Below are 16,365 nucleotides of genomic sequence, written 5' to 3'. Positions count from 1 at the left end.
TATATAGCCTCAATTGAGATGATTATCCTATTTAAACATCATCATCATCATATCCCTCACGTATTAGACCCTACAGGATCTGTTACATTCTCATGCCAGCGCTCCTATTTAAACATTTGAATGTAAAAGTGCGAACTTGGGGTAAGGAACAATGGCCCTGTAATTTTACCTATGTCAGAATGGCAAACTTGATAATTAATAGTACTTTGACAACGACCTGTCTAAATTAAGCCTTTTAGCTAAGTCCTAAGTGGCCGATGTTTGCGTGTTTACCATTAGAACCAAAGTTTGTGTGTTCAGATTCATCTAATTATGGATTTTCAAAGGTGTTAAGAATGTTCAGCTTATTTTTCCTTGGAAGGCAAAGAAATAAATAAATAATAAAATAATTAGACGCTCTTTTTGTGGATTTGTTGTACAGTATGTAAGAAAATTCTTTCTCTGAATGAGAGGGCACAGAGAAAATTTACAAATCATTTCCGCCATTTCAGAATTCATCTTAGCTATTCATCATTCTTATCTATTTTCATCCTATTTTGAGGTAACGAGTTTTGCCTTAAGAGATGGTAGATGACTTCTTCATATTACCTAGTGACTAACAGTGTCCTGAAATGTCTTCATGAACCATCTTGAGATTCATCTAGCTGACCATGGCATATTTGTTAATATTGGCAAGTCAATAGAAAGGTCTGCATTTTTAATTGGAGCAGATAATTGCAAATTATTTTAATTCAGATCCAGAAAAGTGCATGCATTTGACGATATTTACTACAAGAAAACACTTTGAACTGATATAATGTTATGAAAAGGCTTTTTTTTTCTTCAAATATTTTATGTCATAGCATTTTTAAATGGTCTCGTATTGTTTTAAGACATTGTGTAGTATTATCCTTAGCTAATGTGCTAATATTTGAACAATTTGTTCTAACTGTTGTTAAGTTTGAGTTGTAGAACTTGAAGCTTAATGCTGATGTCCTGAACAAATACCAATAGTAATCCTAGTGCATAATATATAAAGCGAAGCAAGCTTTCTTTTATAGACTAAGATGTGTGGCAAGAATTAATGGTGTCAGTACGATTTTTATCTACTGTGATTATTTACCTGTGGTATAATTACGGAATATATTAACAGTCCTCGAAACAAAAAATGCCTGATGTCTCTAGATTCAAACAGTCTACCAAACAATATAGCTGCCACCAATATTTTACGTTTGTAATAAGTAATCATATCTCATCTTTCTGGCTCCCCTAAAATAGAGAACTCAGACAGTTGGTTGGTTTATATCAACTGTTGTCCCTCCTTTGGATACATTATTTGTATTATAGCTATAACCAGAAGCAAGTACATAGTAGCTACCCAATATTTTTCAAAATTAGCATTCTGAAACGGACAACAAAGAGATGGTTTCTCTCCTACTCATAACTTTCATTTTCATGAGGCAAATCAATATGTAACTTCTCTGGTGTTTCAATAAAGGATATTTTGCAATATTGAAGTAGAAAGAATTCTTTTGCAATAAAATATATGGTAGATTATTTACACGTTTTATTTATTTCTGTATCTAATATTACTGTTATTTTTCTAACATAAATTCAAAATTACATTTAAAAATGTAATACATAAACAGCTGATAATAGTCTTTAGAAATATTGCATGAGTGATAAAGTAATTTCATATTTCCCCTTAGCAGCCTATTATATTAAGATTCTTGTATTTACATCACAATATTGCGACAAATTTTACTATTTTCATTTATCTGCAGCAGAATGCTTGTACTGTCACCTTCCATTTATTGTTAATTTGTTCCTGTTAAAAATCTTGTACTTGTGGAATTTCTAAACACATTTAATTAACAAAACGTGTTTGCAATCAAAGAAATTAATTTTTTTACATAAATTATTAAGTAGAATAATTAAGATTATGCTTCATTTTTCTTGTTTAAATTACGAACCCAAATGTATGTTAGCTAATTAAGCCTATTTGATGTTTTTTGCATAACACAAGCATCCATGCACTGTGAGGGATCTGGACCCACAGACACAGGTACTGAGACCGAAACTCCTGTATATTCAGTGGTCTTACCTGTTCATTTCATTTTTATCTTTTCTAAAATGTATACCCCTCCAGATAGAAGGGGCACTCCATACGTTAGAGGTAGTTGTATTTAGTTACTAACAAACCCCTGCTGTAGTGCATTTCCTTTTTTTGTAAATATAACTTTTTTCCAATTTGTTAGTCTTGGGCCAACTGTGGTGAAGTAGAATTGTCAGTTTTACAATCGAATTTATTTGGATGCTGAAAGCTGTTTCTGTTTTTATTACTATATCATAAATGCTTTATTCTCATATAAGGAATATGGAAAAATATCAATAAAAAATTTAAATTCAGATTTAGAAATAGAAATTTTTTTGTGATTGTGTAGGTGACATACCTACCTAGAATGTGTAAGTGGTATGTTTCTTTTTATTACTATAGTTATGTCTGCTACAAAATTTAGGAAGTAAATGGAATGTAATCTACCATAATGAACTTAGCATTTGTGTATCCATTGATATGCTTTTCATATAAGCAGTTTTGAAATCCTCTTAGAAACACTAAGCAGGGGGTTGTTTTAAGTTTTACAACTCACATGCACTCAAATTTGGCATGAAATTTTTATAATTATTTTGCAACATATAAATTTTTTAATGCAATACACAGTAATTATTTTTCGAAAGGAAAATTTCCCAGTTCATTTTCTGTCAGTTAACTATTTTCAGTTTCATTTTCCGTATTTTCTCTAGACCTCCCTTTATAAACAGTGAAGTAGAATAAAAAAACGCTCGTTTCCATTACTCCATATATAACTATGCTACAAATTTCTGTAACATTTTAAAATCACTAATTTCTACATTATCTTAAATTAATAAATAATAACATTACTATAAATAAAAGTAGTAATTTCCCCCTAAATAATAGCTAAAATAATTAATTAGGTACTGTAAACAAATTAAAAAAAAAAAAGACGAAGTGTCAATAAATTTTTAGATAGCCTATCAATACTTCACAGATATTAGAATTCATTTTTTTAAATATATGTTCCAAATAGACAAAATCGCATAAAATCTTAATACTGTAGATTTGTGACGACGTAAAAACTTCTAAATGTGCAACATATAGACAGTTCAGAGAGTATTTAACAATAATTGTAGTATGTCAAGTGAACCAAAAATGAAAGGAAAATATCTATACATCTTGATTACACAACTTTTAACACTATATCACTTCGGAAAACGTATTATGTGTCTTTTTTGTGTTAAATTTTACATTACCTCGTTAACAGGTTTCAACACAAACACAAGAACACAAAAAATACATCACACTAACATACGAAAACAAAAATACACAAGATTGCAACCTCATTCAAGAAATTAAATTACAACATCGCATAAGAACAAATAATACTCCACAAAAGCATCTCAACACACAACACAAACAAATACAGCCACACAGGCGAATACAGACTTAAATGCAACAACTTCTACATAGGACAGACAGGCAGATCATTTCAAACATGTTACAAAGAACACATCACAGCCATAACAAAATTACAAAACATTTCTACATATGCAGAACACATCACAAATGCTAACCACAGCTACAGAGACATCAACACAGACATAGAAATTCTACACATTCAACCAAAAAGCCAGAAACTAAACACACTAGAACAATACGAAATATATAGACACACAAAACACATCCAAATGAAATTCTCAGCACACAACTCAGTTTCAGAACACACACACTTTTTGAGTCCACATTACACTACACAAACACACTCTCACAGGAAACACAAACAAAAGGCGCCAAGACCAGCAACAACCAGTTCTGAAGATGGCTGATAACAAGCTGAAACATGTTAACGAGGTAATGTAAAATTTAACACGAGAAAGACGCATAATACGTTTTCCGAAAATATTTAGACCTAAAAAGAACGTAAGTAGAGCACTTTACTTTTGTTATGTGTTTCTGTTTAATTTGTTATACTTTTTAAATAAATACTCCGTGATTTCAATAATTATTAATGTATAAAATTTACATATAGAACACAGGCAATGTACACATTCTTTACATAAGATTTATTCAGAAATTAAGGTCTGGTCAGCAAATGATGAATAAAAAACTAAGAGATAAAAGTGATTTATTTTAGGCTAAAAATATCCGCACATGTATGTACCCTACTATTGTTTTTCCAAATAGTCATTATTCCTTGCATTTTACGTGTCTTGCTGTCAAGCCCCTTATACCAATCTAAAATAAGTCTGCTACCAGTGAGATGATCACCTGTGTACACCTATTATCAGTTCCTCATCATTTTCGAATTATTGAACTTGAAATGTGAGCCATTGCTTTAGGTGCAGTGGTAGTTACTTAATATGTTAGGACAGTAGAGTGGGCTGTGGCAAACTTCCCATCTAAACAGTAAAGAGTTAGCCTATTGTATGAAATCTCACATTGTCGAACAAGAGCATATTTCCAGAACACAGCATTCAAACATCTTTTGTTTACATTGATATGTCTCAATTTTTTCACGGTTTAATAGTACTCATTGGCATTAAATATTGTTCCACGTTCGAAAAAATTAACTAACAATACCTCTTTTTTCCAGCAAGCAGTAATCTATCCTTTTCTGACAGAAGTTGCTTAAATTAACACGACATAACTCTCCACAGATACACATCATGCATAGCATGGCCCACCGAAGTGGTGTGCAACTTGAAAATGGGCCATAGTCCTGACATCTGTTCGCAATATGCAGAACCCGAATCACACAAGTGAAATGGGTAGGCATTATACACTCACACACACACACACATACATTTAGAAAATCCGTCTTTCAACACCAGAATTCATCTCCATTTTCTAACTGCGCCATTTTTTTAATGTATGCCACACAGTAATATTTGTTTTATGAATGACTCTTTGCAGTAAACCGAAAAATTTAATGAAATTTTGAATATTGCGAAACAACAATTCTTGGCAAATTTTCATGTTCATTTCTTCATCTGAATTGTCTATCACTGCAGTTGCTTTATTATTATTATGGATATTGGTTCGCTCTTCTTTAAAGAAACAACACAAATCTCTAGGTTTATCAATACTCATTAGGCCTACAAACCTCGCAGTTGGTGAGATTTTCTATTATAATACTCATCATAAATCACAGACAATACCAAAAATCAACACAAATATGACGAAATGGCTAACGAATGTCACTTTAAATATTGGTACTGCACATGTTGTTCGACATTGCTCTCTTGTGCAAATGAACTTTAATTACAAATCAATTTCCAGACGCACCTCTTGTGTCATTTGACGTTGTGTATATGCATATATCTGAAGGCGTATCTTCTCCATTAATGCAGTGTGTTTGTATTCAATGTTGGTCTCCATTGTAACTAACTATCAAAGTTATATTCAGCATTTATGCAATTTTTCTGTTAAATTCTGACAGTGAAACTCGTTGTGTAAAGTAATTTTAGTAATAATTTATTATTATTATTATTATTATTATTATTATTATTATTATTATTATTATTATTATTATTATTATTATTATTCATTATAAACCAGTGGGGTATACTGGTTAAAGGGTTTGGGCTACCTCTGACCCTATTATTATACAAAATATATCTAACAATTACTTTAATTTTAATTACTATGGTAAAACTAATAATACAAAATTATTACATTATGTTATATTATAAACTTTTTCTTTTGTAATTTCCTTGGGCTACCGCCGGTAGCCCGCAAAATACGCCCCTGTTATAAACATTAATTGTACTTTAAGATTTAATGGCAATGTTCCCTTTTTATTTTAGCTCTACCTAATGCCAGAATGCTTGACATTTTTGTGCCTCTCATTACGAGTAGATTCTGCATTTAAAACGTATGAAGGCAGTGCATTTGGTCTCTTAAATATGCATACTTTTTTTTTTTCGTTATTAAATTCCGTATTGGCTTAAATTACGAGTGTGAGTAAGTCCTTCAACACTATGTTTCCTGCACACTTGGTATTAGAAAATCCAATTGAAAAAAGGCCAATTGCGTGGATGCTATGAAATATGTAGAAAATAATTAAAAGGATTATAAGAAAATAATTGAAACATGAAAGTAAATAATCGTATGTGGTTATTTATTCGTTTTTTATTGATTATTAAAACTAAAAAGTTTAACAGTAATAATATAATCTTTTTTTTTTTAATCCTTGTAGCATCTATTGTATATACAGATTTATTAAGAATATATTTGTACATAGCAAGTGTAATCGCTATTTATGACTTCAAAAGTGCTGTAATAAATAGAATCATCTCAATTTCAGGTCCTTGTATTATTCTAACTATCTATACAACAACTATTTTAATGTAAAGTATGCTATGATAATTTGCAGTGATATTTTCAGTTAAAATGAAGAGGCACGTGTGAGATTATATTCATGCCAGATTTGAGGTATCTTTAAATTACAAAATGCATTGTTTATGAAATGTGCAGTGTGATCACTGTGATTTATTAAAAAATATATATTTTTTAACACTAATAACATTAATGTGAAGTTAATAATTATATTTTAATAATACTATTCCTCTTTTATCGCAGAAATTTTAGGCTAATATTAGTAAGATGCATTATTTAAGATATTTTGTTACTTACGGTATTGAATTTCTTTGTAAATAATTATTTATAATACGAGAAGTTATATGTCATCATGACATTTTAATTTCTGTAGTGGGCAGTAATACTTCTTAGAAATTACACTATTCTCAATCTAGTCCTGAAAGTTTGACACTATCATTATTTATTTACTAAATTAAAAATCTCATTGACGTGTTAAAAAGTGTGATAATGCAGCCGAATTATTACAGTGTTAAATTGCTTGCAAATTCAAAACAATATCTATAATTTATGCTATACATGTGAGTCTCTGTGTAGTGAACTAATGAGATATGTAATTATCATATATTTTTATATGAGTCTTAATACGAATTTTTATTTATGTTAAAGTCCTTTAGCTTCAGCCCAAGTAATCAAGTAATCTTAATTCAAATGTAATTTTTGCACATATAATTATTTATAATGAATTACGATCCTTTTGAATCTTACAGCTTTTTCTAATTCTTAAAGCTAAAAATTGACTAATATCTCCCTGATTATATTCTCTGTTTTCTTGGCTGCCTGTTAAGGTTAATATTAGGGAATGAAAATAATTGAGTTGAGATGTACGAGTACAAGAGGGAAAGAAAAATGCATATGCAGATTTATAAAATTACCACATTTGTTTTTGTTAATAAATTAAACAGTAATTTGGTTATGGGAAGTTTTGCATATTGGAGTTTAAACTTGTGTTACATTGTAGAAAAAGTAATAAAATTTAAAAAATCATAATTTTTTGTTGTTGTCAAATACAAGAGACTTAATAGAGGCTCAAATAAAATGTATCATTATAATTATAATTGAACAAAAAAAAAAGACCAACTGTAAAACTGGCACTGGTACTCAGGTGATGTAATGTTAGTTATTCCATAAATACGAGTATTATACAGATATTAATGGTTACTGGTTTTTCTGGCAGGTGTATTTCTGCAACCACGTGTCGGTCAGAAAGTGGCACTAACGTCAGGTGAATGGGAAGTATTGGGTCGTAACCTTTGGGTAGACCCTGATCGCCAGTTAATATACTTCCTGGGATTAAGAGAATCTCCATTAGAGAAACATTTGTATGTGGTGTCTTTAAGAAGGCCGGGTGAAGTCAGGTTACTCACTCGACCAGGCTACTCTTACAGTGTTGACTTCAATAAGGTGAGTTATATAAAATGTGCCAATATACAGGGTGGAAGTGAAATAATTCTGCAGATTGAAAGGGATGATAGGGTAAACTTAAATGAATAGAAAACCTGTATTACGTTTTGTGATTAAATGCAGGGTTAATTATAAAAATTAAGCTGGAAGTTTCAGCAGTCTAACAACTTCTCTCTCTTCTCGTAATACAGATGTAAGAGATCAACGAATTCAGGTCTGTCTTTGTAGGTGAACTAATCCCACCTCCCCCTCTGGCTACAATGTTACAATCTGCTCGCATCATTCAATGGCTTCAAATTAGTGGTTTCTAAATTAAATTTACACAAAAACCGTCCACACTGTTGAAATACACCAGAAGGTTAAATGATTCTTTGTTAAATTTTCTATCGATATGGATAAAATTTTCTCTGATTGAGATTCTGGCTGATATGTACTTCTATTATCAGACAGTATATATATATATATATATATATATATATATATATATATATATATATATATATATATATCTCACTTGACGATATGTGTCAGAGGAAAAACAATTTTTTGTTTACATCTGAAGTCTGATTAGTGTAACATGTAGCTGATCGGCAGTGTATGCGATGAAGGGAGAAAGAAACTGGCCACCCTACCACATTATCTTCTGGTCTAGTTGCCTCATGAGAGGTTCCATATTGGTATCACTTACGATGTTCAGACCTGTCTTCGGACAGTTGATTAAACAACAATGGACAAAATTCATGATTCTATGCACAATAGTTACCGAATAAGAGGGTGTTAAACATTTGGAAAAACACATTTTTTTTTCTGAAAAACTATGAACTTTCCACCAGTATGGTATTACACTTTTTTTGTTACTTGTAACATGAGCTATTTGCTCTTAAACATTGCAGAGTTTTTTCACTTCCATCCTGTATACTGTTACTATATATTACATAACAAGTCTGAAATTTTCTTTTCACTCTTAATACTACCACTATCATGACTACTACTGTCACCACCACCACCACCACCATTACTGCTAGTATGTATGTTTTGATTATTGACAGGTATGAGATTGTGATTTATTATACACAACGTATTTTTATTACTCATTTTCTTTCTCCTTGTACTAGGAATGCACCATGTTTGTGGCTGTGTATAGTAATATTCAGAAGTTGCCAACGTGCCAAGTATTTCGAATATCACATACAGACTGGACTGTAGAAGGTGTAACACTCACACCTGTTGGGTACTTATTAGAACCTTCTGGTAAGTACATTAAATATTAAGCAACGGTCATATATGTGGAACATAGTTTTGTTATATGAGGTGCATTTGAAAAGCTCATGGCCTGACACATAGAAAAAGTGTCAACAATGCCACCATTGTCAGCGGCCATTTTATATTAGTTCAAGCACGAAAATCATAATCTTCTATTGACTATAATTTGCATAGTTCAATTTTAAAGTTTGTGCACCAAACAGATTGGCAAAAATGGAAAATATCGAGCTTCTTGCTGTTATTAAATATTTCATAAAAAAAAGAGAATGAGTCTAATAGAAATTAAAGCAGACATGGCTGCTACACTGGGGGAATCAACTCCAGCATTTTCGACTGTGGAAAAATGGCCGACACTATTTAAACATTGTCGAGAGATCCCCACAGTGGATATCCAGTAACATCAATAAGTGAATCAGTCAATCTTCTTAATGTATTCAGCTGTTTTCTGACAATATAAAGTTCACTATAGTCCACTGTAGTCTTTTCAGTTCTTGTTTTTCATGAGAAATGAGGAGTATTTTGATTGGTGTTCATTATAGATGCCTGTTGCTAGTAGCCAGAGTTGGGGTGTAGTCAATATATACTGCAGAGCTGTATCTTCTGCAATTGGTACTGATGATTTTAATGTATTTATTTTATGGTTTATGAATGGGCAATATAGGAGAACGTGTTCCAGATCTTCATCATGATTATTACACTACAGACAGGTATAGGTACAATTATGTGACAATGTGACCTGTTCTGGCGCTTGTTGAAAATGTTTGAACATGTCTGGGCAAGTTGTTGTACATTTCCAGGTCATTTGATTTGTTTTGAACGGACTGTAAAATTTTTCCTTTGTCAGAAGAGAGCCAATTGTTGATCCATAGGTTTATAAAATAAACATCAATAATTGAAGAAATTGTAGAAAAAAATCCATCGGAATTGATGGTAACACGTTGCCATAATGCAGCACCACACACTTGAGACTTACTTTGGAGGAGTCGATGAACAACCTTCACTCATCACTTTTGTAATCAATGGACATAGCTGTCATTAGTCCCTGTACAACACTACAAAATACAAAGTTCTTTTCACGTTCGAAAAATGGAAGGAATGGCATATGGCGGTTACGGAACACAGTCACATTTACTGTCTTATCAAGACAATTCCACTGTTGTAGTCTGGACGCCAACAGTTCAACTTTACCTTTCTGCAATTCAAGATCTCGCACTAGGCCATTAAGTTCACACTGTGTTATTTTGTGAATCTCTGTACACTCATCTTTACACACAAAATCAGCATCTTTCGAAGAACTGGGTTTTGAAGGTGATGGTGCAGCACTAGTTTCATTGACGCCCTCAACACTATCACTGTCACAATCAGGTGGGACAGGAACAGGCAGTTCGTCTCCTTGAGGCACCGGTCACATGGCCAACGGTATGTTAGGATATGTCAAGGAGGACTTTGTCTTCTTGGAAATACTATGTGTTAATGGAGTTGTCATACAAAAGTAACAATCCTTTACATGGTTTGATGGTTCACGCCAGATCATGGGTATAGCAAAGCCCATGGAAGATCTTTTACGATTCAATCACGAATGAAGACTCGAGACAAAACATATGCAACATACATGAGGAGCACAGGGCTTGTCCTGGTCCCCGATTTCACAGCCAAAGTACAGTCTGTACGTCTTCCTAATATATGGATTTTGAGGAAAAAATGATAAACCGCGCAGACTGAATCAAGAAGAATTGAGTGATCTCATTAGAGACCTTGACCTGTCAAAGGAGAAGGCAGAAATTCTAGGGTCTAGACTACAGCAATGGAATCTTCTCGAACGTGATGTCAGGGTCTCACAGGACAGAAAACGTCACAGGGATCTGCTTCCCTTTTTTGAGAAGAAAAACAATATTGTTGTTTGCTGCGACATTAATGGCTTGATGAAATGTTTGAATTTGAACCATGATCCAACTGAATGGAGGCTATTCATAGACTCCTCCAAGCTTAGTTTGAAAGCTGTATTACTTCACAATGGCAACCGTCTTCCTTCTATTCCTGTTGGTCATGCAGTTCACATGAAGGACACTAATGCAAATATGACAGCCCTCTTCCATTCAATCAAATATCATGAACACAAGTGGAAAATCTGTGGTCATCTAAAAGTCATTGCTGTACTCTTAGGAATGCAACTGGGGTACACAAAATATTGCTGCTTTTTATGTATGTGGGACAGCAGGGAGAGGAAATCACATTATATTGAAGCACACTGGCCTGCAAGAAATATTAATCCTAGCGAGAAAAATGTCATTGCCGAGTCTCTCGTGGACCCAAAAGATGTTCTTTTTCCACCCCTGCATAGTCAGCTGGGTTTGATGAAAAATTTGTCAAAAGTATGAACCAAGAAGGACAGGCCTTTAAGTACGTAAGAGAGAAATTTCTGATATTAAGTGATACCAAAGTTAAGGAAGGTATTTTTGTCGGGCCACAAATTCGAGAACTTGTAAAGGATCCTGCATTTGTTCAAGTTTTTGAGGGGAAAGAAAAGGAAGCTTGGGAAGCATTGAAGGGAGTTATTCATGGACTTTTATGCAACAAAAGAGATAACTACACTCATTTGGTGACAGTGCTCCTGCAAAAATACCATCAACTCGGATGCAACATGTCCCTTAAAATCCATTTTCTCCACTCCCACCTAGACTTTTTCCCTCCTAGTTTTGGAGCTGTCAGTGATGAATACGGAGAAAGATTCCATCAGGATATTTCTGTTATGAAACAAAGATATCAGGGCCGTTGGAATAAAACAATGAAAACAATGCTTGTGGATTACTGCTGGTCTTTGTGTAGGGATGCTTCGGAACTCACAAGACGCAAGCTAAAAGACGACGATCTCATGAAGCCACCACATGATTCTCTTCAGACCCAACCATCTGCTAGGTATTCTTCCATCAATTTAGAACTCTTAGAAAGTAACTGCCATTTTAAAAAATTCAAATGCACTTACAATGTTGTTGGCATATGTAATTAAAATGTATCGTTTTATCTTAATCCGTTAGACTGAAATACTTCCACCCATTGTGTATCACAGAAACTAGAGCTAAGAAAAATTTTTCATTGTCATATTCGTTTTTCTCATTCCAAAATTAGTAAGAATTGACTCATGAAGTGCAGGAAACATTAAAAAAAAATTATTTTGTTGGCCAGTGTTATAATTAAATATAATTAACTGCACCCCCCCCCCCCCTTAACTTGGAAACGAGAGCTAATTCGAGTTTTTGATTGTCGTTTTCGTTATCAGCGTGGTCGCTATAGTTCACAAACATTTATTTCATTGCAGTTACATTTTCACTGTTGGCTAGTGTTATTAACTTCAGTATTTCTTCTTACAAACTGTTGTTTGGAGTTTCATTAATTTTAATATTATAACCACAGATTATGAACTTCTGCATTTGTTCTTACTGACTGTTGTTTGGAGTTTCAATAATTTTAAAATAATAAGTAAGAATATGCCTTAATAATGAATTACATTCGATCAGAGTTGAAACTGAACTTTGTTAAGAAGAAAAGAAGAGTCAAGATTGCAGAATAGTTTCCCTCTCAGGACACAGTTGTAAATTTACAGTAATTCTATGACAGATTATAAACAAAGAGGAAACTCCATGCTTTTTTTAATACTGTATGTTGTCTAATAAGTAGAGCCCAGAATTTTAGGTGCTAAAAGTTAATATTGTTCCTCACTATAGCTTATAAATATAGAATCCGTGCTCCCACTTCTTTGAGATGCCATTCAGTATTTTCCCTTCAGTACTGCTAAAGGTCTCTAATCCTCTTAACCACCACTTACAACTAGTGCACGATTTACAAAATCATTACCATATCTCCACTTCTTTGAAATACCATTCTTGTCATTCAGTATTTTCCCTTTGGTATCGTTAAAGGTCTTTAATCTTCTTAACCCCACTTACAAATTAGCACAAGGTTTACAAGATCCATCGCTCAGTCCTTCTGACTCTGTTGTCTATTATTACATATCGGACCCTTGTGAACTAAGTTTAAAACCCTTCTCACAGGCATCACTTCTATTCATCTACACTCAGTGTCATTCTTAACTTTTAGCACCTAAAATTCCAGGCTCTGATGATAAGAGATACATTGCAAAGAACTTGTAGAAGGAGGAGAATCTCAGTGTTTTTTGCTGAAAGACAGAAAATGTTGCAAGACACATATTGGCCTCTTATGGAGGACCCTAAGGCTTACACCACAGCCTGAGGTTTATTGTGCTTATGTAAATGATATTTGTTATTGAATGATCACGCTCTTGTACGTATACAGAGCAGACTACACCGTGAAATTAACCCAGGTTATGGTAGATGATGATAATGACATGTGAAGAAATGATGATGAGGTGAGTCCGAGGTCCAATGCTGGAAGTTATTCAGCAACTCTACTTCAGTTAGTTGAGGGAGGAAAAAAAAAAGTAAATCCATGGCGCTACAGCCCTGAAGGGCCCAGTCCGACCAGCCGGCTGCTGGCCTCACGCCACATGCCGAAGCAGAGATGGACTATCATCCAACCAGGATGGAGGTATCGTGTGGTTAGCACGATGATCCCCCCAGCCGTTATAGCTGGTTTGCTAAACCGGATTTTCGCTACCTATCGTAGCTCCCCAAGTGCATCACGATGCTGGGTGGGCACCAGTCCCATACACTAGCCGAAATTTTATGAGAAAATTCTTCCCCCATGAGGACTCGAACCAGCGCACATTCCATAACATGAGTCCTAGGCAAGATGCCTTAGACCCCGACGCCATGGTGCGGGACAGTTGAGAGAGAACCTCAGAAAAATCAGGTTTTGAACCTGAGCCCACTTTTTTTTGGGGGGGTTATTTTACAGTGCTGTATCAACATCTCAGGCTATGTAGCTTCTGAATGGAATGAATGTGATAATGCCGGTGAAATGAGTCCAGGGTTCGGCACTGATAGTTACCCAGCATTTATTTACTCATATTGGGTTGAGGGAAAACCCCGGAAAAAACCTCAACCAGGTAACTTGCCCTGACCAGGATTCGAACCCAGGCCACCTGGTTTCGTGGTCAGAGGCGCTAACCTTTACTCCACAGGTGTGGACCCCACTTGTTTTACTGTCAGACATGTTAACCATTACTCCACAGCTATGGACTCCACACATTTGTCATTGGAATATATTAATAAAATATTACATAAATCATACAATTTTGCTTGAGTATTAAACTTACTTTGGACCTCTGTGAATAATAATATTTCACGTAAATTACATACTCATCATATTAAAATTTATTTTTTAGCTCCTGAAGGTGAATTTTACTGCCCAGAACTGTATACACATCAGATCTCATCAGGAGATCTCCTTTATGCCATGGTGTTCAAACCTCACTGCTTCCAACCTGGAAATAAATACCCAACAGTTGTTAACATATATGGAGGTCCGGAAGTGCAGTTAGTATCCAACACTTTTAAGGTTAGTTTTATTTCTTGCTAATACATGTTTCTTCTAACTTATTTTAGATGACAGTGTCTATTCTCATTATACTTGTTCTTCATGAATCTTTCAATTTCCTGTTTTCAGTTTATTACAGTAATTTATTCATTGCTTCAGGTACTGGTATACCAAACAAACTCTTCATCTCTGATGTTGGGTGAATGTATTAGGCTTATTGGTGTGGACCTATTGTGGTATTTCAAAATTTTTTACGTGGGCGAGAAATGACTGACAGATTTTGCCTGAACTGTTTTTAGGGACACAAATTTTTATGTGCTGTAAATGTACAACATACAATATTGTAGAAGCCGTACTTAGGATTTTATTCTCTCTACCCTACATAGTCCTTGGTTTCAAACTGTAACCAAACTTCTAATTCAGTAGCTATCATGTTAACCATAAGACTGCTGTTGGCGACTTATCTCTGATATTATGCTCGAACAATAGGAACCTAATTGATAAATCACTTTTATCTGTTATAATTTCTTTATTGTGGGCTAATTGACGGCAGAAAATTGAGAACTGTCTTATTTTTTAAAAATACAGTGAGACTGAAGTCCTTTGTGACGTACAGTATCTGAAAAATCTATATCCAAGCCTTTATAACTATGCTCTTGACACTTATTACTCGCGTTGACAACCCTCCTGTGAAAAACTGAAGAATGCTACACAGTACCCTTCTTAACCAACAGAATATAGCATTTTCTATCAGCAGCTTCTGCTGTTGCTACTATCGTGTCAGTTGCTACTTTCTGTGTTATATGGTGTGTTACTGTTATAATGTTAATAATAATTTGTAGTGTTGGTGTGAAATGTTGCAAAAAAAAAAAGATGTCGTTTGGAGACTGATAACACACATTGTGAGAATTCTTTGCATTAAGGTGTAGCATTAAATAGTCAGGCATCAGAATTGGTGCAAGGGACTCGTGAATTTTACGAGGAGGAGAAGGAAGAACTTATATAATTGAAGTTTATATCTAAATTAATATTTGAGAAGAAAAATTCGCTCCGGCGCTGGGGATCGAACCCGGGTCCTTGGTTCTATGTACCAAGTGCTCTGACCACTAAACTGCGCCGAATTCACTCCACAGCACCAGACCGAACTCTCCTCCTTTAATGTTGCCCTTTATGGCCTGACTCCAAGTTAGGCATATATGTTGATGTATATGTCCAATGTCAACTGCCATTATACTAGGAACGCACTCAGCTGAGTGACTTATTTGGCCGGGATTCCGCAGTTAAGTGAATTTTTCTCCTCAAATATTAATTGTCAATTATTCTGTATGACACATTAATAAAAATCTATAATATTTATATCTAAAGTTTATACAACAGTTCTATTATTAGCTAATTATCCTAATCAAAAGTTATATCATTTTATAATTAGCCTACATAACATAATACGATATAATAATGTAGATACAGTCGACTTCCGATAATTTGTGTGCCATTAATTCGCGATTCTTTTTTTCTGACTGGGGAGGGGGGCGAAGTAACGATTTCATTTATGTTTTTACTCGATTTACACTCTGTTCCTCCTCTCAAACGTTTCTCCTCTCCCTCCCCACTTCAACATCTTTCGATCGACGTTGCCAACTATAGCATAATTGTGCTATGCATAGCAGGATTTACGTCTCATAGCATGTAGCAAAACGTCCATAGCATAATGCTAAACTGTAGCATAATTTCATTGCAGAATGTTCAATGTACTAGAGCCTGTAACATGGAAAATTTCGTCAATATATTTTAGAACTTTAATGAAAAAT

General features: G+C 34.0%; 1 protein-coding gene across 7 annotated transcripts in view; it reads left to right on the top strand.

Annotated features, from left to right (window-relative positions):
- Positions 1-16,365, top strand: part of LOC138697999 (dipeptidyl peptidase 9) — a 97,905-nt gene that overhangs the window by 36,879 nt on the left and 44,661 nt on the right. For all 7 annotated transcript variants that reach the window (XM_069823662.1, XM_069823667.1, XM_069823665.1 and 4 more), the window contains exons 11-13: positions 7,614-7,840; positions 8,956-9,091; positions 14,406-14,578. In XM_069823662.1, coding sequence (XP_069679763.1) covers positions 7,614-7,840; positions 8,956-9,091; positions 14,406-14,578 — 536 coding nt within the window. The remainder of the gene's footprint in view (positions 1-7,613; positions 7,841-8,955; positions 9,092-14,405; positions 14,579-16,365) is intronic.

Source organism: Periplaneta americana, chromosome 4, assembly GCF_040183065.1.
Source record: "Periplaneta americana isolate PAMFEO1 chromosome 4, P.americana_PAMFEO1_priV1, whole genome shotgun sequence".
In the NCBI taxonomy this organism is placed as follows: Eukaryota; Metazoa; Arthropoda; class Insecta; order Blattodea; family Blattidae; genus Periplaneta; species Periplaneta americana.
Note: the sequence above shows the minus strand (reverse complement) of the source record. Positions and strands in the feature narration are given on the sequence as shown.